The sequence below is a fragment of the Trifolium pratense genome, linkage group LG6 (assembly GCF_020283565.1).
Source record: "Trifolium pratense cultivar HEN17-A07 linkage group LG6, ARS_RC_1.1, whole genome shotgun sequence".
NCBI classification, from domain to species: domain Eukaryota; kingdom Viridiplantae; phylum Streptophyta; class Magnoliopsida; order Fabales; family Fabaceae; genus Trifolium; species Trifolium pratense.
This window is the reverse complement of record NC_060064.1, coordinates 36,442,835-36,467,077: the sequence shown is the minus strand read 5'-3', so window position 1 is coordinate 36,467,077 and position 24,243 is coordinate 36,442,835. Positions and strand designations below refer to the sequence as shown.

General features: G+C 33.8%; 3 protein-coding genes across 5 annotated transcripts; all 3 read left to right on the top strand.

The window, feature by feature from the left end:
* The first annotated feature begins 1,637 nt into the window (after positions 1-1,637).
* Positions 1,638-13,636, top strand: LOC123892192 (pleiotropic drug resistance protein 1-like). The gene is made up of 20 exons (XM_045942008.1): positions 1,638-2,240; positions 2,350-2,470; positions 2,571-2,659; positions 2,747-2,831; positions 2,933-3,092; positions 3,491-3,567; positions 3,600-3,656; positions 3,767-4,083; positions 9,469-9,629; positions 9,711-9,814; positions 10,017-10,173; positions 10,254-10,379; positions 10,454-10,623; positions 10,912-11,244; positions 11,332-11,622; positions 11,703-11,786; positions 11,883-12,016; positions 12,429-12,600; positions 12,712-12,966; positions 13,118-13,636. The coding sequence occupies exons 1-20, from the start codon at positions 1,927-1,929 to the stop codon at positions 13,382-13,384; spliced, it is 3,474 nt and encodes a 1,157-aa protein (XP_045797964.1). The 5' UTR covers positions 1,638-1,926; the 3' UTR covers positions 13,385-13,636.
* Positions 4,526-9,524, top strand: LOC123889316 (pentatricopeptide repeat-containing protein At1g05600-like). 3 transcript variants are annotated; one of them, XM_045938600.1, is made up of 3 exons: positions 4,526-4,802; positions 7,605-9,149; positions 9,509-9,524. In XM_045938600.1, the coding sequence occupies exon 2, from the start codon at positions 7,630-7,632 to the stop codon at positions 9,139-9,141; it is 1,512 nt and encodes a 503-aa protein (XP_045794556.1). In that variant the 5' UTR covers positions 4,526-4,802; positions 7,605-7,629; the 3' UTR covers positions 9,142-9,149; positions 9,509-9,524. The 3 variants fall into 3 exon arrangements, with proteins under 3 accessions (XP_045794556.1, XP_045794554.1, XP_045794555.1); XM_045938598.1 differs by lacking the exon at positions 9,509-9,524 and having other exon boundaries at positions 4,527-4,802; positions 7,605-9,211; XM_045938599.1 differs by lacking the exons at positions 4,526-4,802; positions 9,509-9,524 and adding an exon at positions 5,024-6,493 and having other exon boundaries at positions 7,605-9,211.
* A 1,761-nt stretch (positions 13,637-15,397) lies between the features above and the next one.
* Positions 15,398-23,693, top strand: LOC123889310 (pleiotropic drug resistance protein 1-like). The gene is made up of 23 exons (XM_045938592.1): positions 15,398-15,871; positions 15,981-16,101; positions 16,202-16,290; positions 16,378-16,462; positions 16,564-16,723; positions 17,121-17,197; positions 17,365-17,418; positions 17,521-17,611; positions 17,772-18,073; positions 18,183-18,464; positions 18,714-19,030; positions 19,248-19,408; positions 19,497-19,600; positions 19,808-19,964; positions 20,047-20,258; positions 20,552-20,884; positions 20,973-21,263; positions 21,356-21,439; positions 21,533-21,666; positions 21,752-21,979; positions 22,214-22,385; positions 22,588-22,842; positions 23,250-23,693. The coding sequence occupies exons 1-23, from the start codon at positions 15,558-15,560 to the stop codon at positions 23,514-23,516; spliced, it is 4,290 nt and encodes a 1,429-aa protein (XP_045794548.1). The 5' UTR covers positions 15,398-15,557; the 3' UTR covers positions 23,517-23,693.
* Positions 23,694-24,243: the final 550 nt, after the last annotated feature.

Genomic DNA, 24,243 nt, shown 5'->3' with positions numbered 1-24,243 from the left:
AATACACATCCTCACATGAGGTGCCATTTCATAGGTTTACAAACATTCATAGGATGCAACGTAAGCAAAAATAGAAGTATGTTTTATCCTGTTCTCCTCCTTCACATGAAAAAATAGTCATATTTATATTAATCGATTCAACTCAAAGTTTAATTAATCATCGAACAAAACACCGGTTGATATTTAAAAAAATATCCAACCTAAAAAAGAAATATAAAAAATGATTAGAGATGTTCTAAACTCAGAGTAATAGAAAAATTCCAATTTACAAACATATTAATAGGCAACTATCACATATATGTATATCAATTTCTTAATCAACCAAATGTAGACGTACCTGATACTCTAAGAGGTTAGATATCATCACCTACCAAGGACAAAAATCAATATACTTATGAAGTAACTATATATATGCACACAATAGCTTTTAACTCAATTCAAGACACTATAATGTGTAACTTTAACATATGGAAGGTGAAGAAGCATAACTTTTTCTCATGGAGATGTTAGACAAAGAAACCATAGAGTTTTTGCTATGAGATAGATAAATTAAAATTTTGTTAAAACATAGAAGGTAGACTTCCTGATATGGTGGTGGTGATAATTAGCTTTCGGGTTAACTTTATATAGAGCTTGTGTTTGATAATTAGCTAAATTAACATATTCAATATTAGTGTCTCCAAGAATTCTTTGTTTTCAATTGCATTAATAGGGAAATGTAACATACAATATATATTTTAATAATATATTGCAATGCAATTAAAACAATAACATGATGCATCATTCAACCTTTCATTGCTTGCAATTCATTTTTGTCTCAATTCAACAACAATAAACTGTGTTAGTTTTTTTTTAATATATTATTATTATTTATTATTAGAGTAACTCTATTATATGAAAAAATATGAAAAGGTTTTAATAGAGATTGTAAACTTTTCTTATAGAGTGTCACATCATCACAATGCTTGCTTGTGAACAACTCAATCTTCCTTTTAAAGGATTGTTTGATAAATTTATTTGTCATAGTTAAAGAATAAGAGTTAAGGAATACGAAAGAATGGTAGTTTAAAAGTTGGTGTGACTAAGTTAATTATTTTTTTTTAAATAATAGCACAATAGTAATTAATTAATAAACAATATAACTAAAGTATTTTTTTTCATAAAATTTATTTATTTATTTTGTCAAGCATGAAATTTTTTTGAGGAGTAATTTTTTTATTTGGTTTATTTATTTAAAGTAAAATTTTACAAATTGCAAATCATATTTACGCATGCATGATTTATATTTTATGTTTGGTAGTGTAAAATATGAAAGAGCATATATCTATTCATTGTTCTTTTGTAATTTGATCTTTTTTTTCTTTTCTTTCATTCATTATTATTGGGAGTCATTATTATTGTAACATATAGATAATTATTTTGGAGGATGAATGGACACACAAAATAAATTGTGGGACAAATTTTAAATAGATATGAGAAGCTCTCTAAAGCATGTCACATCATCACAATGCTTGCTTTTGAGCAACTCAACCTTCCTTTTACTAGTAAAAGATGTGTGTTTATAACATTTCTGTTTTAATTATTATAGTACCATGATGATTCTTTATTTATATTGAGGCTGCTTTTATTAAGGAAGTAGCAAAGAGATCATAACTGGCAAATTCGAACACATTCCCTCAAACTATATGGAATATGAACATGTGCTATTCCAATTTTCACGTCATAGAATATAAAAATCACCCATGTTACTTCATTTCTCTCAATATATATACCTCAACATTGTCTGTTTCACATTCATTCATAAAAGAAAGTGATTTTTTCAATACCCTATACTCCAAATTTGTTTTTAGATACTAGTTACAAAATTTTAATTGGAGTATCATAAAGGATAAACCATTTTTTGTTGATATTGTTAGTTGTGATGAAATGATGGAGGGTGGAAGTAGTTTTAGGATTGGTAGTTTATCAATTTGGAGGAACACTGATGCTGCTGAGATATTTTCAGATTCTTTTCACCAAGAAGATGATGAAGAAGCTCTTAAATGGGCTGCAATTCAGAATCTTCCTACTTTTGCGCGTTTGAGGAAAGGTTTGCTCACTTCACTTCAAGGTGAAGCTACTGAGATTGATATCGAGAACCTTGGGTTGCAAGAAAGAAAAGATTTGCTTGAAAGACTTGTTAGACTTGCTGAAGAGGATAATGAGAAGTTTTTGCTCAAACTCAAAAAACGAATCGATAGGTTCAAATTCAATTATTTTTTGTTCGTCTTGTGATTTTAAAAGACATGCTTTTGAAATACACTGATTTCATTGTTTTTCATCCTTTTCTTGTTGATTGGATGATTTCAGAGTTGGAATTGATCTTCCTACGATAGAGGTTCGATTCGAACACTTGAATATCGAAGCCGAAGCTCATGTAGGAAGCAGATCTTTGCCTACCTTCACTAACTTCATGGTCAATATAGTAGAGGTGAAGCACTATAACTTCACTAACTTTCTAAGTGATTTTATATTGAAGGAGATTCTAACTAAACAATCTTGTTTTATTCTTTAAAATTTTAATTCTGAAGGGCCTATTGAACTCTCTGCATGTACTTCCAAGTAGAAAACAACAGTTAAATATTCTCAGGAATGTTAGTGGAATTATAAAGCCTTCAAGGTATCAATACAAATAATGTTCTATTCATTGATTTCTCTTTGGAGCTCTTTGAACCAATATAACATGTTTCAATTTGGTTCTTTTCAGAATGACATTGCTTTTGGGCCCTCCAAGTTCTGGAAAAACCACGCTCCTGTTGGCCTTGGCTGGAAAACTTGATCCAAAATTGAAGGTTAGAACTCTAAAAATAAGACACACTTGCACACATCTTAACTATGTTATTCTTAGTTTAGCTATAGTTTCCAATCTTGAATCGTTTGGTTTCATAATCAGTTTTATGGAAAGGTGACTTATAATGGTCATGAGATGAATGAGTTTGTGCCTCAAAGAACTGCTGCTTATGTGGATCAGCATGATCTTCACATAGGAGAAATGACTGTTAGAGAAACTTTGGCCTTCTCAGCAAGAGTCCAAGGAGTCGGGCCTCGTTATGGTTAGTTTACAACATTGATTTTTGCGTATATTAATTACTAAAAAGTGAAAACACAAGTCGAAATATTATGACCTTGTTTGGGCAAACAACTTTATTAAATGCTTATATCATAAGCATTTATCATATAAGTGCTTATGTATAATTTATTTCTACAATAAAAGATAAAGTAAAATCGAACTATTTTAAATTAAGCTATATGTTGTTTTCATAAGATATCCTGGAGAGCTTATGGAAATAAGCTGAAAAGAGCTTATGGACATGTCATAAGTTTCTCCATACGCTCTCTCAAATAGACTTAAAAGTGTTTATGCCAATAGATAAGTTCAAATAAGTCAATCCAAACAAATCGTAAATGTGAAAGTTTTCACCATGTGTATAATATTGTTCAAATTCTGAAGACTTGCTAGCCGAATTGTCCAGAAGAGAAAAAGATGCAAATATCAAGCCTGATCCAGATATTGATGTGTACATGAAGGTAATATAGATGCTCTTTTATAACATGTATCAAGAGAATATTTACTCATGAAGCGCAATTCATTTGTCTACATCTTCAAGCTTTGCCAAGTAAGTTTTGAAATTTGACATTTTCATTTTAATATTATGTTATGTCCTAAGGTATTATCTGTTTTCGGCCTTACTCAAATCCATTACTGATGGCTTCCCTCTCCTTTTAGCTGTCTTTAATGGCAATTGTTGCGATGACCATCTTCTTACGGACTGAGATGCACAGAGATTCCGTGACTCATGGCGGCATATATGTAGGTGCATTGTTCTTTGGTGTTGTGGTGATAATGTTCAATGGAATGGCTGAAATTTCCCTGGTAGTTTCAAGGCTTCCTGTTTTCTACAAGCAAAGGGGATACCTCTTTTATCCTCCATGGGCATTTGCTCTTCCTTCATGGATCCTAAAAATCCCTTTGACTTTGGTGGAAGCTGCTGCTTGGGTATTCCTTACTTATTATGTCATTGGTTTTGATCCATATATTGGAAGGTAAGAAAAATATATGTTTATACAAGTTCTAAGTGTACCTGTGAATTGGACCGTTGTTATACCATAAGACCTTATAATATAAGTGCTTATGTATAATCTATTTCTATAATAAAATAAAGTCAAATTGTTTTCATATAAGCTATGCTTGAGAGTTTACCAAAATAGGCCAAAAACAACTTATGGATATGTTATAAGTTGTTTATGTAAGCTCTTACATACAGTCTTACAGGTGTTTATGCATGTAGATAAGCTCAAATAAGAAAATCTGAAAATCCCTTGATCTTTTTTGGTTTCTTTCCCAAATAATGATATGCATTTATCTGTCTACTACATGATGCAGATTTTTCAGACAATACCTTATTCTTGTACTAGTACACCAGATGGCTTCTGCGTTATAGGACTTAAAGCACATCGTCTAAGTTTTCTTCTCCTTGTGTCAATTTTTTTTTTCTTCTCCTAATAAAATACAGATTTTTCTACTCACACCCCAAAAAAATCTGGTTACACCCCAGATTAGATTGACTAAAATACCCGTACAATAAATTAATTTTCCAATACAATCCAAAAACCTTACGTCTTGCCTCCATCCCCTTCCTCCTTAATTCACACCAAAACCTCAAGTTGTCGTCGCCGTCGCTTAAACTGCCGTTGCCGTTCTCCGCCGCTCAAATTTCTGCCGCGTTCATCTCCATCTACGCTTCTGAAACTCAATTTGAAAGGTAAGTTTTTGAGTTACCTATTCATGATTCTAGGATTTCTTTGAGTTCGATTGTGAATCTGCTACAAGTTCCTTATGAAATTAGGTTGATTTTGAGTTTCATCTCTCAATTTTGATTTTCTGGATTTGAAGTGGTTAACGTGAATTCATTTCACGTACAGACGAGTTTGTTTGTTTACATATGTAAACTGAGTTTGCGTATTATCTATCTGAACTGAGTTTACGTACGATTTCTTCTGTTTAAATTAACTTGGTTATGTATGTAATTTGTTGGAGTTAGACTAAATTCAAATCCTTCCCAATTGATGTCAGCTTGATTATTTTCACCTATACCATTGCATTTACTTACAAAAATGGGTGATCAATGAATTGAAAATTGATAGTAATAACTAATAACTTCTAAAAGAAAAATTGTACCTTTCCGCCCTAAAACCAAAAACTAAAAATGAGCCTTGCGACGAGACGCGGACATCCCCATGCTGCGGTTCACTCCGGTCCGTTCTCGGGTTGGGTTAGGAACCTTTCAAATTTATTTACCCTGGTTTTAGATTGACAAAAATAAAATAAGTAAGGAATGGTTTTAAATTGGTTCGGCACACGACTTTGTGGAAAATTTAGAACTAAAGGAACAATCACATCACATAATTAATAATGTGAGAAAGAATCCTAATGAACACTCACACATTTTAGTGCACTTACCCCTCACGGGTTTAGGGTTCTTCTTCCAAAGCCTATACTTTCCGCTTCATTCACAAGCAAGAATTAGCTTTGTCCTTGTTCTAGGTTTTGCTGTGGCTCTTTCAGACCTATAAATCACAACTGCAACACCATTTTTCTTCCTAACCTTTTTAGCCCATTTTAATAAATCACCACGTGTAGCAAACACTTTGTCAGTGGTAAATACAACTGTAGAATCTACTAATTGTGCATTTTGAGGTTCCACTCCATCTCTAGGTGCGTTAACATTTTCATTTTCCATGTCCGTTTAATACATAAAGAAAGAAAAAGAAAATTAAATCGATTGAAAATCATGTGTAAGTTGTAGAAATCTATACTATAAGTAATGACTAATGAGAGTTTACATAGATTAAAAAGAAAACAAAAACGAAAGGTAAGTGTGAACTGAGTTTACATAAGATTATGTGATTTGAGTTTAAGTAGTTATGTATTATGTAAACTGAGTTTATTTAAGTTTATTTAAGTTTAGAAATCCCTCAATTGAGTTCAAGTAGTTTGTGTCAAAATATCATTTCTCTTAAATCAGTTTGTGTGTAACTAGATTTTTTTGGGGTGTGGGTAGAAAAAATCTAAAATACAGTGGTTTTCATAAAAATATCAAAACATAAAAAAGGCCCCTCGTTTGTCTTCCTCATCTCTGGCGTTCTGTACTATAAAGAAGGTCGTGTCTCTGTTGTGGGCGGCCATTGGGTCGAGGAGTTTTGTGCTTCACAACCCTTCAGTCGCGTTGCCACCGTCGTATTTCCGGTTGTTGGCATCACTTGAGTTACTTGGTAATATTTCCAGATTTAGGGATTGGGAGTTATTTGGCTTTTCTCTTTCAAAATTCCTACAGTTAGATTGAATCAAAAGAAGGAGAGGATCTGATTCCGTCTCGTTCAGCTACTTCCGCCACTCACTTCATCGTCGCCCCCGTTCGTCGTCGTCGCTATTCATCCTTCAACTCAAGGAACTGTGAGTTTAATCCTTCCTTTATCCTAAATAATAGTTAGATTGAAAACTAAATTGGTTCAGATTCCAATATATTGTTCTTATTTGGAATCCATCAAAATTTAATCATTTTTTCCATGGTGCTTAGTTATCCAAAATCGTTCTTGTTGTTTTGAACTTAATACAAAACAGAAAGGGTAAATATAGGGATTTCTAGTTGAGAACTGATTTAAGAGAAATGATATTTTGACACAAAATTTAATTCAACCGATGGTTAACGAATATGATAAGATATCATGACTCAATAAACCATCCACTTAACATAATTAACCACTTAAAGTGTTTAAACTGTAGCACCGGGTTCGCCTGATAGAAGTCGGTGTCCTACAATTAAATTCAATTATGTTATTTTTCATATAATTACTGGTGTTGATGCGTGTCAGTGTCGTGTTTGGTGTCCGTGTTTCATGAAAGCTATTATTGATCAACTAAATTGTGTTCAAATAAACATGATTTTCATATGTTCAGATATACTATACTCCTATAACCACAATTTGTGTTCAATATTCACCTGAAAATCATGGTTAACTACATTTCATAGATGTTAATGATTTACTATTGTTGTTCGGTACTTTGCATTGGAAGTATTGTACAAGAAAATAGTATGGACATAATTTTTGGGTTTAATCATATATTATGTATCTGTTATTAGGTTTTATCAATGTTATTGGCTGATTCCATGTAGTCTTACTTTTATCTTGTTCAAAATTATATCAACCTTTTTGAAACTATTTGTGTGGATCAGAAAAATAAAGATGAAGAATAAAATTATTGATTATTTTTTAAGAGGAAAGCATATGGGAATGAGGGAGATAAAAAAAAAATAGTTTTCACAACTGTACTGGAAAAAGCTCTTGAGAATTCAAGAATTGAGGAAAATGAGAAGCTTATTTCCAAGTCACCAAAACTCGCATAGCAATACTTTAAGATCATTCTAGTCATTTATTCACTTTAATTATTTTTATAATCAAATTTGTGTTTGAATTGCAAATTTACGAATTAAATTTGTGATATACAATATGATTTATATATTTGATTTATGTATTAAAATTTTAAAAAAACTTTGCACTCCCAGATTTTTTGTTAAGTTCTGCTACTGCATGAGTATAAGGTGGCCAAGGGTGTTGAATCCAACTTACCTTTCTCAGATTATAAGAACTCAAAAGAACCCTTTAAAGGCTTTGGACATTTTCAATGAAGCCAAATCAAAGTACCCTAAATACTCTCACAATGGTCCTGTATATGCCACCATGATCACTATCCTTGGAACATCAGGGAGACTCAAAGAGATGAGGGATTTGATTGAACAAATGAAACAAGATTCATGTGAGTGCAAAGATTCGATCTTTGTGTCTGCTATTAAAACATATGCCAAAGAAGGGCTAGTAGATGAAGCAATTTCTCTTTATAAGAACATTCCTCAGTTTAACTGTGTGAATTGGACACAATCCTTCAATTCCCTTTTGGAGATAATGGTGAATGAGAATAAGCTTGAAGATGCTCATAGTCTTTTTGTTGAGAGTTGTTGTGGTTGGGAAGTGAAGTCTCGTGTTCAGGCGTTGAACTTGCTTATGTATGCTTTGTGTCGTAAGAGTCGATCGGATTTGGCATTGCACATATTTCAAGAGATGGATTATCAAGGCTGCTGCCCTAATAGGGATAGTTATTTAATTGTGATGAAGGGATTGTGCCAGGAAAAGAGGTTGCACGAGGCCACTCACTTGTTGTATTCAATGTTTTGGAGAATCTCTCTGAAAGGTAATGGTGAGGACATTGTAATATATAGAACTCTTTTGGATGCTTTATGTGATGATGGAAAATTTGATGAAGCTGTGGAAATTCTTGGTAAAATTTTGAGGAAAGGGCTGAAAGCTCCAAAGCGATGTTACAACCGACTTGATCTCAGTCAATGTGGTGATGGTAAAGATGCTGAAGTCACTAAACGCTGGATTCATGAAGCTTTGGTCAGGGGTTCGGTTCCTAGTACTGCTAGTTATACTGCCATGGCGGTTGATCTATACGAAGAAGGTAAGATAGACGAGGCTGATAAAGTTATCATTGAAATGAAAAACAAACGCTTTAAACCAAACCATTCTATTTTTGAGGCAAAGGTAGCTGCATTGAGTATGGTTGGTAAGGTAGATGAAGCAATCAAGGTAATTGAAGAGGACATGGTTGAAGTCAATTGTCTACCAAATGCTAAAGTTTATAATGTTCTCTTGAAAAACCTTTGTAATGCAGTTGGAAATTCGACGTCAGTGCTCAAGAGCTTGAACAAGATGTCTAAAAAGGTAAATTGCATGGCTGACAAAGAAACGTATAGCATTTTACTTGAAATGCTTTGTCGTGAGAGAAAGTATCTTGAGGCAAGCCAACTTCTGGAGCAGATGTCAATTAAATCATATTGGCCTTGTGCCAATAGTTACAATTTGCTCATTGAAGGTCTTTGTTCCTTAGGCAGGCAATATGAAGCCATTATGTGGCTGGAGGACATGATAAGCCAGGGAAAGCTTCCTGAAATTTCTGTTTGGTATTCATTAGCGTCTTCATTTTGTAACCCTGAGATGATGAAAGTGTCCTCTGAGACATTTAATCGCCTAAGAAGTTTGTGATTCTGAATGTAAGTGTAAACTAGAATGATTCATTAAATAATGAATAGAATCGTGTTCTACCATTTTTCCCCCAAATATACTTATGCTTCTTCATTAGCTTTAAAGAATTGCTTTATAGTTTTTGCCTTTTGCAGACCATTGAAGTTTGGTATTCATTGATGAATTCAAACCAAACATTGTTAAATCAATGGTGCATGAACTTTTGCACGAATAATACATATCTTGTTCGACATAATTTGATTGACCAAGTTCGTTGCACGAATATTGGGCCTGTTTGGATAAGCAACTTAATTGCATAAGCATTCATTCGTCTACTACCTGATGCAGATTTTTCAGACAATACCTTATTCTTGTACTAGTACACCAGATGGCTTCTGCGTTATTTAGACTCATTGCAGCAGTTGGGAGGGATATGAATGAGGCTCTCACACTTGGATCATTTGTACTTGCCATCCTTTTTGCTATGAGTGGTTTTGTCCTATCAAAAGGTAGAATATCATGGATATAAAACTAATTAAAAATCAGTGTTTGTCTCATTATGTATTATACTAAGAGTTTTATGCTCACAGATAGTATAAAAAAAGGGTGGATATGGGGATTTTGGATATCACCTATGATGTACGGACAAAATGCCATGGTCAATAATGAGTTCCTTGGTAATAGCTGGAAACATGTAAGTTTTTTCACTATTTTATATGTTCATTTTCTGTGACTTCATTATCATATAAATAATCTGATTTATCACCAAGTTTAGTGCAAATGGTTGATGTGCAATATGTGTGAATGTTGTAAACTTCAGAGTACTGAGTTTAAACCTACTCATAAAAAAATATATATATAATGTGCCGATGTCTTGGTATGTCTTCTTATGAAAGGTTCTTCCTAACTCAACGGAGCCACTAGGAGTTGAAGTTTTGAAATCTCGCGGGTACTTCACCGAGTCATACTGGTACTGGATTGGTGTGGTTGCTTTGATTGGATATACATTAGTTTTCAACTTTGGTTATGTCCTTGCTCTCACTTTCTTGAATCGTGAGTGTCTTCGCCTTAGATGTATAATAAACAAACATGACTAGTACATGTACTAATATACGAAAAAAATTATCATGCAGCACTCGGAAAGCATCAAACTGTTATTCCGGAGGAATCTCAAAACAATGAGCAAAATGGTGCTAGCAGAAATAGAACAAATGTATTGAAGTTCATAAAGGATAGCTTTTCACAGCACTCAAATAGAGGTAGTTGCATGTCATAATTCATAATTACTGAAAATATTGTATTTTCTATGGATAACGTTGGAGCTACTTCACAGTGAGAAACGGAGAATGTACAAGAGGAAGTGTCTCTCCTAGTACTTTACCTAGTAGACAGGAAACAGTTGCTGCAGAGACAAATCATAGTAGGAAAAGAGGAATGGTTCTTTCTTTTGAACCACATTCAATCACCTTTGATGAAGTTACATATTCTGTAGGCATGCCGCAGGTAATGTAAAAACCAAATTAACAAAGAGTTGAATTATGACACATCAATCACAAAAAAGTTTTACATTTTCAGCAAATCACAACCAATTATATATGACTTATGAGTGACTTAAAAAGTAGTTATTATAATTAAAGTCAAAGTTCTAATGATCTGAAGTAGTGACAGATATAATTGATTGACAGCATAAAACATATTTACATTGAAAATGGCAAAAGTTCATATTGAAATTTCAAACATTATTGTGATTTGTGAATAAAAGATTCTCAGATACTTAGACTGAACTCGCAGGAAATGAAAAACCGAGGTTTTGTTGAGGATAAGTTAGTTCTTTTGAAAGGTGTCAGTGGAGCTTTCAGATCAGGTGTTCTCACTGCTCTAATGGGGGTGACTGGTGCTGGAAAAACAACTCTGATGGATGTGCTCGCTGGTAGAAAAACTGGTGGATATATCGAGGGGAACATCACAATTTCTGGCTATCCAAAGAAGCAAGAAACCTTTGCAAGGATTTCTGGATACTGTGAGCAAAATGATATCCACTCTCCTTATGTTACTGTCTATGAGTCCTTGCTCTATTCAGCATGGCTCCGATTGTCCCCCGACATCAATGCTGAAACCCGGAAGGTTGGCATCAGTATCACGTGAAATTTGTCCATAAATACTTGTGTGTTTTATTGTTTTTCTAAGTCTGAAACTGTATAATGCTTGCAGATGTTCATTGAGGAAGTTATGGAACTTGTAGAATTGAAACCACTACGAAACGCATTAGTAGGACTGCCTGGTGTAAGTGGTCTCTCGACAGAGCAGCGCAAAAGGTTGACTATTGCTGTTGAGTTGGTAGCCAATCCTTCTATTATATTCATGGATGAGCCAACATCTGGGCTAGATGCAAGGGCTGCAGCTATTGTAATGAGAACAGTTAGGAACACAGTAGACACCGGAAGAACGGTTGTTTGTACCATCCACCAGCCTAGCATTGATATATTTGAATCTTTTGATGAGGTGAAAAATGAAAACTCAACAATTTTGAAATTTTTTTTCCATTGTAAAGTTTCTAATATATCTGTTACAATGAAATGCAGCTTTTGCTACTTAAGCAAGGAGGGCAAGAGATATATGTGGGGCCACTTGGACAATATTCTTCCAATTTAATTGGTTACTTCGAAGTATGTTGAAAATAGATATCCGATGAAAATTATTTTCTGCTTCAAATTGTTATCTTTGTACTAATATGTCAAAATGTACACACTTATGTGTTGAAGGGAATCCAAGGTGTTAGCAAAATTAAAGATGGTTATAATCCAGCAACTTGGATGTTGGAAGTCACAACTCCATCTAAAGAAGTGGAATTGGGGATTGATTTTGCAGAAGTGTACAAAAATTCAGAATTATACGGGTATTTCTTCTAGTATGAAAGCTAATCAAACTATAGAACTGAGAAATAATCTACAAGAAAGCGCTGATATAAACTGTACTTACTGTTTCAGGAGAAACAAAGAACTTATCAAAGAATTGAGTACTCCAGCTTCTGGTTCGAAAGATCTTTATTTTCAATCACAGTACTCAAGATCCTTTTTGACACAATGCATGGCTTGTTTATGGAAACAACATTGGTCTTATTGGCGTAATCCTCTATATACCTCCATAAAACTTTTGTACTCAACGCTGGTAGCTGTTTTGCTTGGAACCTTGGCTCCAAAATGATAGATCAATTTGGAAAACTGTAAATGTTTTTATGGCTTCAAAATGTTGTGATTGTATAACTTATTTTTTATCTAACAGTAAAATTTCATATAAAATTATTGCAGTGAAAAGGAACAAGATCTTTTTAATGCCATGGGGTCCATGTATGCGGCTGTTCTCTTAATTGGCATAAAAAATTCTACTTCGGTGCAGCCAGTGGTTTCTGTAGAAAGAACGGTCTTTTACAGAGAAAGAGCAGCCGGAAAGTATTCTGCTTTCCCATATGCATTTGGTCAGGCAAGTATTCCTTATTTTAAAACCTGCATTTGGTCAGGCAAGTATTCCTTATTCTGTTTCATTGTTACAATATCGTCATGTGTAAGTAATTCATCTTATCTTGCATTGCAGGTTGTAATCGAGCTTCCATATGTCTTTGTACAAACTGTGGTCTATTGCTTTATAGTTTATGCTATGATTGGTTTTGAGTGGAATGTGGCTAAAGTTTTGTGGTGTCTATTCTTCATGTATTTCACCTTCCTCTACTTCACCTTCTATGGTATGATGTCAGTGGCCATGACCCCAAACAGCCACATTTCCACTATAGTTTCCTCTGCATTCTATGCTGTATGGAATCTCTTCTCAGGATTCATAATCCCTAGACCAGTAAGTTTTAAGTAACTTCCTCAAAGTCTTATTGCATTTTGATTTCATGCTTTTTTTCCCTGAGATGTTAGCTCATCTGTAAGAGTTTGACCTTATAACCTAAGTTTGGTTTGTTGTACTAACAAATTCCATGCATTCACCGAATTCGCAGAGGATTCCAGTGTGGTGGAGGTGGTACAGTTGGATAAATCCAGTGGCTTGGAGTTTGTATGGATTAGTGGCTTCACAATATGGAGATATAAAACACAACATTGATACCAATGATGGAAGACAAACAGTAGAAGGTTTTGTGAGGAATTACTTTGGTTTCAAGCATGATTTTCTAGCAGTGGTTGCTGTTGTTAATGTTGCATTTCCAATAGCCTTTGCTTTGGTGTTTGCCATATCAATCAAGATGTTCAATTTCCAAAGGCGTTAAGGACACTCAACTCTTACTTCTGTATAGGAAATCCTATAGGATCCCATAACCACCATTATTGTATTTTTCTGATTTACCTATCAAATATTGTATCATCATAGCTAGAGATTAGATAGTGTAAGTGACATTAGACACATACAATACAGTTGAATAATTTTTTTTGTCCGTGATGAAATGAAAAAGTACCTCTTAAGGGTGTGTTTGATCTACTAAAAAACAAGGGACTGAATAAACGTGTGTTTGATCTGCTAAGAATTGTTGTCCCTCACTGAACCACACAGTACAACTATAAAAAATACGAAAATATTCATTTTATTTCGAATATAAAAATATTATCGCCCTATATCTGTCCGGTACAGTTTTGTTATGCCCTGTATTATCTTGTTATGTCTTGTATTGTTCTGTTGTCTGGTCCTTCTATTTTAGGTATCAAACGCACCCTAAAACTCGCGCACACAGTTGTGAGGTCTCGAGTTCAATCCTGGATGAATGTGTCCAACATTTGAGAGTGAACAAAAACCTTAACTCAGTTCATTATTAATCAAAAGTTTATTATAAGTAAGTACAAAATCAAAGAACTAGTCTAAAAAATGAGCACCCTCGCACGGAAGAGAGTGAACAAATATATTAGCTTATTGTCAAACTTTACTCCAAGAGCAACACAATTGTTCTTTCTTGCATAACAACAACACTGTACAACTAATCTTAAGCAGCAATAACAACAACACAATTGATTGAGATTAGTCCCATATGAAGCAACTCCAGGTTTCTAGTCCCATCCACATACAGCATTTTAAAACGACTCTTCCTCTGCAACTCCAGCAACAAGAAGAAGAATGGGTTCGATTCGAACAAGTACAGGCTCCGTTAAGAAGAAGAAGAAGAAGAAGAAGGTTCCTTCATAACCTAATTTTAATTTATGTTTTTTTTTTTATAGTATTAATTTATGTTTTCTAAGATCGTATTTTGAAATTAGTCAACATTTCGATACACATGTATCTAACGATTTTTTTTTAAGTAGTCTAGGGGCTAAAATTTCACATTTTTTTAGGTAAAATTACGGGTTCGAATCTCTATTTCTATATATAGTTTAGGGGCTAAAATTTCACATTTTTTTCTTATTTGGGTTGACCTAGTGGTGTTGGTTTGAGACCTTGAAGTGTGCTTCTCTCAAAGTCTCAAGTTGGATTGTCTCTAGTGTCAATTTTAGTGGGCTAATCCATACAAAGTAAAAAAATACTCTAGCTTTAAACGGGCCCCGCAAGTGGACGGTGAGATTAGTCTCTTCAGATTAGTCGGTCCTTGGACCGGATACCGAGTTTTAAAAAAATAATAATAATTTAACTAAAATTTTAAATACTAGTAAGAAGGAATATTAAGTTTGACATGGAAGTAAAGGACAAAATGAAGAGTGGACCAAATATTTGGATTCTTTTAATTGGGACCAAAATTGTAGAAAAAGAAAATAGGTAGACTAAACTTGTAGATTTAATAAAATAGGGATTAAAACTCCATTTAACTAAATTTTTAAAAATCAAAGAAAAAACTGAAATTTGTATCCTTTACTAAGCTACACCACAACTTTTTATCCTCTACATAAATTGTCTAAAATAATAAAATAACATTTTTTTGGTACATAATAAAATAACATTTTACCTACTAAATATCGTACAAAAAATAATTTATTCGTTATTTTTTTGCAAATCAAACAAACTGTTTAAAATACTTATTTTTAATTAGAAGTCATCTTTACACTTTTAAAGACATAATCAATGATGTCATTATTTATACTAATATATGTGTGTTTATACAACATTTCAGTTATCATTTTTATAGTACCATGATGAGTCTTTATTTATATATTGAGGCTGCTTTTATGAAAGAAGTAGAAAAGAAAATAATATATGGAATATGAACATGTGCAATTCCAATTTTCACGTCATAGAAAATAAAAATTACCCATGTTACTTCATTTCTCTCAATATAAATATATATATATATAGACACACACACACATACCTCAACATTCTCTGTTTCTGTTTCACATTCATTCATAGAAAGTGATTTTTTCAATATACCCTATACTCCAAATTTGTTTTAGTTACTAGTTACAAGATTTTAATTGGAGTATCATAAAGTATAAACCATTTTTTGTTGTTGTTGTTGTGATGGAATGATGGAGGGTGGAAGTAGTTTTAGGATTGGTAGTTCATCAATTTGGAGGAACACTGATGCTGCTGAGATATTTTCAGATTCTTTTCACCAAGAAGATGATGAAGAAGCTCTTAAATGGGCTGCAATTCAGAATCTTCCTACTTTTGCGCGTTTGAGGAAAGGTTTGCTCACTTCACTTCAAGGTGAAGCTACTGAGATTGATATCGAGAACCTTGGGTTGCAAGAAAGAAAAGATTTGCTTGAAAGACTTGTTAGACTTGCTGAAGAGGATAATGAGAAGTTTTTGCTCAAACTCAAAAAACGAATCGACAGGTTCAAATTCAATTATTTTTTGTTCCTCTTGTGATTTTAAAAGATATGCTTTTGAAATACACTGATTTCATTGTTTTTCATCCTTTTCTTGTTCATTGGATGATTTCAGAGTTGGAATTGATCTTCCTACGATAGAGGTTCGATTCGAGCACTTGAATATCGAAGCCGAAGCTCATGTAGGAAGCAGATCTTTGCCTACCTTTACTAACTTCATGGTCAATATAGTAGAGGTGAAGCACTATAACTTCACTAACTTTCTAAGTGATTTTATATTGAAGGAGTTTCTAACTAAACAATCTTGTTTTATTCTTTAAAATTTTAATTCTAAAGGTCCTATTGAACTCTCTGCATGTACTTCCAAGTAGAAAACAACATTTAAATATTCTCAGGAATGTTAGTGGAATAATAAAGCCTTCAAGGTATCAATACAAATAATGTTCTATTCATTGATTTCTCTTTGGAGCTCTTTGAACCAATATAACATGTTTCAATTTGGTTCTTTTCAGAATGACATTGCTTTTGGGCCCTCCAAGTTCTGGAAAAACCACACTCCTGTTGGCCTTGGCTGGAAAACTTGATCCAAAATTGAAGGTTAGAACTCTAAAAATAAGACACACTTGCACACATCTTAACTATGTTATTCTTAGTTTAGCTATAGTTTCCAATCTTGAATCGTTTGGTTTCATAATCAGTTTTATGGAAAGGTGACTTATAATGGTCATGAGATGAATGAGTTTGTGCCTCAAAGAACTGCTGCTTATGTGGATCAGCATGATCTTCACATAGGAGAAATGACTGTTAGAGAAACTTTGGCCTTCTCAGCAAGAGTCCAAGGAGTCGGGCCTCGTTATGGTTAGTTTACAACATTGATTTTTGCGTATATTAATTACTAAAAAGTGAAAACACAAGTCGAAATATTATGACCTTGTTTGGGCAAACAACTTTATTAAATGCTTATATCATAAGCATTTATCATATAAGTGCTTATGTATAATTTATTTCTACAATAAAAGATAAAGTAAAATCGAACTATTTTAAATTAAGCTATATGTTGTTTTCATAAGATATCCTGGAGAGCTTATGGAAATAAGCTGAAAAGAGCTTATGGACATGTCATAAGTTTCTCCATACACTCTCTCAAATAGACTTAAAGTGTTTATGCCAATAGATAAGTTCAAATAAGTCAATCCAAACAAATCGTAAATGTGAAAGTTTTCACCATGTGTATAATATTGTTCAAATTCTGAAGACTTGCTAGCCGAATTGTCCAGAAGAGAAAAAGATGCAAATATCAAACCTGATCCAGATATTGATGTGTACATGAAGGTAATATAGATGCTCTTTTATACTTAATTAGTGAATAATCTATTTCTTTTCCATAATAACTACACTGTAATATCATGTTTTAAAGTCTCTTGTTTTTTTTCCATACTTAATTACTAGAAATGAGACTGATAAGAAAATGGCTTCTTTTTGATTCATAATGGTCGCAGGCTATAGCAACTGAAGGCCAGAAGACAAATTTGATTACAGATTATGTCCTAAGGGTAAAGTAATTTATACTTACAAAACCATCTCTACTCACCATAATAACTACATCGTAATATCATGTTTTAAAGTCTTTTGTTTCTTTTTACAAACATTTGCAGGTTTTGGGACTAGAGGTTTGTGCTGATACTTTTGTAGGAAATGCAATGTTAAGAGGTATCTCTGGTGGACAAAGGAAACGAGTTACAACAGGTAAAACAAATCTCATTTCAATCTTAATGCACATCAAGATTAAACACTTCAGAAAACTTCTTTTTGGATAGACCAATAATAGTAGTATATTAGTTGTTGTGTTAGTATTTTGTCCTTTACCAGAATTTAAACTCCACCTTAATCTGATATGTAAATGTAGGGGAGATGCTGGTTGGACCAACTAAAGTTCTATTCATGGATGAAATATCTACTGGTTTGGATAGCTCAACAACTTTTCAAATTGTGAACTCAATGAAGCATTATGTCCACATTCTCAAAGGCACCACGGTTATCTCACTCCTGCAGCCACCGCCAGAGACTTACAATCTTTTTGATGACGTTATTCTACTCTCTGATAGTCACATTATATACCAGGGTCCCCGCGAACACGTGCTTGAATTTTTCGAATCAATGGGTTTTAAATGTCCTAACAGGAAAGGAGTGGCAGATTTTTTGCAAGAAGTAAGTTTCATTGTTTCTTCTCTATTTTTTTTGAAAAAATAAGGATTTATAATCCATACTAAGCAATAACAGTTTAATTTTTTCTATGAAAATTATTATGTTATTATAGGTGACATCAAGGAAAGATCAAGAGCAATACTGGGAACACAAGGATCAGCCTTATAGATTTGTCACAGCTGAAGAGTTTTCTGAGGCATTTCAATCATTTCATGTTGGCATAAGACTTGGTGATGAACTTGGTACTGAATTTGACAAGTCTCAGAGCCATCCATCTTCCTTGACAACCAAGAAATATGGAGTAGGAAAATGGGAACTGTATAAAGCTTGCTCATCAAGAGAATTTTTACTTATGAAGCGCAATTCATTTGTCTACATTTTCAAGCTTTGCCAAGTAAGCTCGGAAATTGGACTTTTTCATTTTAACATTATGTTATGACCTCATGTCTGGTGTACTGATATTTTGAGATATTATCCATCTTTGTCTTTAGTTGAAAGACACTTTGGTGGGTGTTTATGAACCACCCTTAACCTTGATTCTCAAACATTGTCGGACTTTTTTTTGGTGTACTGGAACACATTATAATGCAATGTATATGTACATTTTTCAAATCCATTAATGATGGCTTCCCTCTCCTTTTAGCTGTTTATAATGGCAATGGTTGCGATGACCATCTTCTTCCGGACTGAGATGCACAGAGATTCTGTGACGCATGGAGGCATATATGTAGGTGCATTGTTCTATGCTGTTGTTGTGATAATGTTCAATGGAATGGCTGAAATTTCCATGGTAGTTTCAAGGCTTCCTGTTTTCTACAAGCAAAGGGGATACCTCTTTTACCCTCCATGGGCATTTGCTCTTCCTTCATGGATCCTAAAAATCCCTTTAACTTTTGTGGAAGTGTTTGTTTGGGTATTCCTCACCTATTATGTCATTGGTTTTGATCCCAATATTGGAAGGTAAGAAAGATATGTTTTTACAAATCCTAGGCGTACTTTTTAATTGGACCATTCCTTAGATAAACAACTTAATTAAGCGCTTATAACATAAGCAATTATCATAAAAGGGTTTATGTATAAGTTATTTCTATAATAAAACTTAGATATATCATTGATTATTCTTATCCTTTACTAAACAAATAATGGCATGCGTTCGTTTGTCTACTACCTGATGCAGATTTTTCAGACAATACCTTATTCTTGTACTAGTACACCAGATGGCTTCTGCATTATTCAGACTCATTGCAGCAGTTGGGAGGGATATGAATGTAGCTCTCACATTTGGATCATTTGTACTTTCCGTCCTTTTTGCTATGAGTGGTTTTGTCCTATCAAAAGGTAGAATGCCATCGATATAAATCAGTGTTTGTCTCATTATGTTATATACTAAGAGTTCTCCTCTTTCTTCTTTGCTTTATGCTCACAGACGGTATAAAAAAATTGTGGATATGGGGATTTTGGATATCACCTATGATGTATGCACAAAATGCCATGGTAAATAATGAGTTCCTTGGGAATAAATGGAAACATGTAAGTTTTTTTTTAATATTTTATATGTTCATTTTCTATGACTTCCATTCCTTATCATATAAATAATCTGATATATCACCAAGGCTAATGTAAGTGGTTGATGTGCCGTATGTGTGAATGTTGTAAACTCCAGATTTCCAAGTTCTATCCTACTTATAAAATAATATATAAAATCTGTTGATGTCTTGGTATATTTTCTTATGAAAGGTTCTTCCTAACTCAACGGAGCCACTAGGAGTTGAAGTTTTGAAATCTCGCGGGTACTTCACCGAGTCATACTGGTACTGGATTGGTGTGGGTGCTTTGATTGGATATACATTAGTTTTCAACTTTGGCTATATCCTTGCTCTCACTTTCTTGAATTGTGAGTGACTTCCCCTTAAATATATAACAAAACAAATAAGACTATATATATGTACTAATATTCTACAAAATATCTCATGCAGCACTTGGAAAGCATCAAACTGTTATCCCGGAGGAATCTCAAAACTATGAGCAAAATGGTGGTAGCAGAAAAACTGTCTCTCCTGTTACTTTATCGGTGCAGGAAACAATTGCCGCAGATACAAATCATAGTAGGAAAAGAGGAATGGTTCTTCCTTTTGAACCACATTCAATCACCTTTGATGAAGTTACGTATTCAGTAGGCATGCCACAGGTAATATAGAAACCAAATAAGTGAAGTTTTTAATTTTCACACACTGTCAGTGTAAAAAGTTTTACATTGCAACAAAACACAATCAATCATATGTGACTTATGTGTGATTTTTGACGTAGTTATTAATATTATAATTAAATTCAAAGTCTCTAATGATCTGATGTAATGGCAGTTAATTGATTGAGTATAAAAAATGTTTATAGTGAGTCATTGACAGTGGCAAAAGATCATATTGAACTTTTTAAGCATTATTGTGAAGAAAATATTCTCATATACTTAGACTGAACATGCAGGAAATGCGTAACCGGGGTGTTGTTGAGGATAAGTTAGTTCTTTTGAAGGGTGTCAGTGGAGCTTTCAGACCAGGTGTTCTCACTGCTCTGATGGGTGTGACTGGTGCTGGAAAAACAACTCTGATGGATGTTCTTTCTGGTAGAAAAACTGGTGGAGATATCGGTGGGAATGTTACAATTTCTGGATATCCAAAGAAGCAAGAAACCTTTGCAAGGATTTCTGGATATTGTGAGCAAAATGATATCCACTCTCCTCATGTTACTATCTATGAGTCGTTGCTCTATTCAGCATGGCTCCGATTGTCCCTCGACATCAATGCTGAAACCCGGAAGGTTGGTATCAGAATCACTTGAGATTTGTCCAGAAAGACTTGTATGTTTTATCGGTCTTTCTAAGTTTGAAACTGAGTAATCCTTGCAGATGTTCATTGAGGAAGTTATGGAACTTGTAGAATTGAAACCGCTACGAAACGCATTAGTAGGACTGCCTGGTGTTAGCGGTCTCTCAACAGAGCAGCGCAAAAGGTTGACTATTGCAGTTGAGTTGGTAGCCAATCCGTCTATAATATTCATGGATGAGCCAACTTCTGGGCTAGATGCAAGGGCTGCAGCTATTGTGATGAGAACAGTTAGGAACACAGTAGACACTGGAAGAACGGTTGTATGTACCATCCACCAGCCTAGTATTGATATATTTGAATCTTTTGATGAGGTGAAAAATGAAAACTCAAGAATTTTGAGAATTATTTTTGTTTTCTCTCTGCATTGTAAAGATTATAATATATTTGTTGCAATGAAATTCAGCTTTTGCTACTTAAGCAAGGAGGGAAAGAGATTTATGTGGGGCCACTTGGACATCATTCTTCCAATTTAATATGTTATTTTGAAGTATGTCGAAAATAGATATCATATGAAAATTATTTTATGCTTCAAATCATTATCTTCTTAATAGTTTAACATGCACACACTTTTGTGTTTAAGGGAATTCAAGGTGTCTGCAAAATTAAAGACGGTTATAATCCAGCAACATGGATGTTGGATGTCACAACTTCATCTAAAGAAGTGGAACTGGGGATTGATTTTGCAGAAGTGTACAAAAATTCAGAGTTATACAGGTATTTTTTTTCTTGTATATAAAACTATAGAAATGAAAAATAATCTACAAGAAAGCACTGATATAAACTGTACTTACTGTTTCAGGATAAACAAAGCACTTATCAAAGAATTGAGTACTCCAGCTTCTGGTTCGAAAGATCTTTATTTTCATTCACAGTACTCAAGATCCTTTTTGACACAATGCATGGCTTGCTTATGGAAACAACATTGGTCTTATTGGCGCAATCCTGTACATACCGCCGTAAGATTTTTGTATTCAACCATCGTAGCTGTTTTGCTTGGAACGATGTTTTGGAACCTTGGCTCCAAAATGTAAGATCAAATTGAAAAACTATAAATGTTTTTTGGCTTTAAAATCTTAATGTTTGTCTTAGAATTAGGGGTTGGACCTAACTCAACCCTACAAAACCAGCTTGTAAGGTGAAGATTGTCTCTTATTTATAAACTCATGTTCAGGCCAAACACATCTGATCATGTGGGACTTCTTAATAGTTTGTATAACCTTTTATTTGTCTAACGGTAAAATTTCATATCAAATAATTGCAGTGAAAAGGAACAAGATCTTTTTAATGCTATGGGGTCCATGTATGCTGCTGTTCTCCTAATTGGCTTCAAGAATGCTAATTCAGTGCAGCCAGTGGTTGCGGTTGAAAGAACGGTCTTTTATAGAGAAAGAGCTGCCGGAATGTATTCAGCCTTTCCATATGCTTTTGCTCAGGCAAGCAATACCTTATTTTAAAAACCTGTATTTAGTTTGACATATTCAATAGTTTATGCAATTATTGTTCCCAAGAAAAGTGAAGAACATATTAGATTTTAGGTTTCTTATACCATATTAGATGACTTTAGTATGTGTAAGTAATTCACTAGTGTTTTCTTTTTTTTAAAAAAAAAAATCTAAATATTTTATTGTATTGCAGGTTGTTATTGAGCTCCCACATGTTCTTGTACAATCTGTGGTCTATTGCTTTATAGTTTATGCTATGATTGGTTTTGAGTGGACTGTGGTTAAAGTTTTATGGTACCTATTCTTCATGTTTTTCACCTTCCTCTTCTTCACCTACTACGGTATGATGTCAGTGGCCATGACCCCAAACAGCCACATTTCCGCTATAGTTTCCTCTGCATTCTTTTCCGTATGGAATCTCTTCTCAGGATTCATAGTCCCAAGACCAGTAAGTTTTTAACTAACTTCCTCAAAGTCTTAGTCCATTTTAATTTCATGCTTATTTTCCTAAGGTGTTAACTCATCAGCAAGATTATGATCTTGTAACCCTTAAGGGACAACCAAAAACGGTTGTATATATAAATGGATTTGGGTATGTCTTACTAACAAATTCCACGCATTCATCCGGTTAGTACATTGGTGGCCGCTAGATCTAGATCAGACGGTCCAATCAATGTGTTGACTGTGTGGATTCGTGAATTTGTGGCTGCAGTTTGCAGCAAATTCAAATTCATAGTAAATTGATCATGAGTGTCTACTTTTCTGATTTTCGTTTTTATATCATGTTTCTTTCGAGCACAGAATAGAAGTATATAGCTAATTCATTGTATATTTTTCTGTGGTTTGGGGTAACAGAGGATTCCAGTGTGGTGGAGGTGGTACAGTTGGATAAATCCAATGGCTTGGAGTTTGTATGGATTGGTGGCTTCACAATATGGAGATATAAAACACAACATTGATACCAGTGATGGAATACAGACAGTGGAAGGTTTTCTTAGAAATTACTTTGGTTTCAAGCATGATTTTCTAGGAGTGGTTGGTGTTGTTAATGTTGCATTTCCAATAGCTTTTGCTTTGGTCTTTGCCGTATCAATCAAGATGTTCAATTTCCAAAGGCGTTAAGGACACTCAACTCTTACTTCTTGTATTGGAAATCCTATAGGACACTTATTGTATTTTTCAGATTTACAAATCAAATATTGTATCATCATAGCTAGAGATTAGACAGTGTAAGTGATACATACAATAGAGTTGATGTGTGTGACCAAATCAAGTGACCAAATCTTTGTGACCACCCAAGACTTCCTCTCGATGTAATCTGATATATTCTATCTATTTTAGCACATGCAATGATAATGGAGTGTTGAGATGAGAAAATTCTTTTACAAAATTGGGACCTAATTTTTTTAAAAAAATATATTTTATCATTTTAATTGTGTTTGTTATAGATTTTTAAAAAATTATTTTTAACCTTAAAATTAAAAATTATTTTTAGAATATAATTTTTAAAAAAATATGTTTAACGTAATCCTAATAGCATTTTTAGAATATATATTTTTTTTTGTAAACCAAATGTATCCTCCACACGCAACTGCAGAGACTAATCCCCTCGAGGTAACTGAGATCCATTTAAGGGGTTGACCTCTCCCAACAAATGTTTCTCCATACGCACCGGCCGCAGATCAAACCCTGGACCAAAATGGTTAAGGAACTCAAGTATCAACTACTTGTGTCACACTATGTTGGTAGAATATATATATTTTTTAAAAAAAAAATTAGAAAACCTAAGTGTAAGCATTTTACATTTTAACAAACAGAAAGTAACTCTAGATTTGTACCATTACCATTC

Bases quoted from the DNA above. Each gene is read 5' to 3' on its own strand.
- LOC123889310 (XM_045938592.1), top strand. From the start codon at position 15,558: ATGATGGAGGGTGGAAGTAGTTTTAGGATTGGTAGTTCATCAATTTGG. The intron at 19,601-19,807 runs GTAAGTTTTTTT...TTCTTATGAAAG, and splicing joins TTGGGAATAAATGGAAACAT to GTTCTTCCTAACTCAACGGA. The intron at 21,264-21,355 runs GTGAAAAATGAA...AATGAAATTCAG, and splicing joins TATTTGAATCTTTTGATGAG to CTTTTGCTACTTAAGCAAGG.
- LOC123889316 (XM_045938600.1), top strand. From the start codon at position 7,630: ATGAGTATAAGGTGGCCAAGGGTGTTGAATCCAACTTACCTTTCTCAG.
- LOC123892192 (XM_045942008.1), top strand. From the start codon at position 1,927: ATGATGGAGGGTGGAAGTAGTTTTAGGATTGGTAGTTTATCAATTTGG. The intron at 2,832-2,932 runs GTTAGAACTCTA...TTTCATAATCAG, and splicing joins AACTTGATCCAAAATTGAAG to TTTTATGGAAAGGTGACTTA. The intron at 10,624-10,911 runs GTAATGTAAAAA...CTGAACTCGCAG, and splicing joins ATTCTGTAGGCATGCCGCAG to GAAATGAAAAACCGAGGTTT.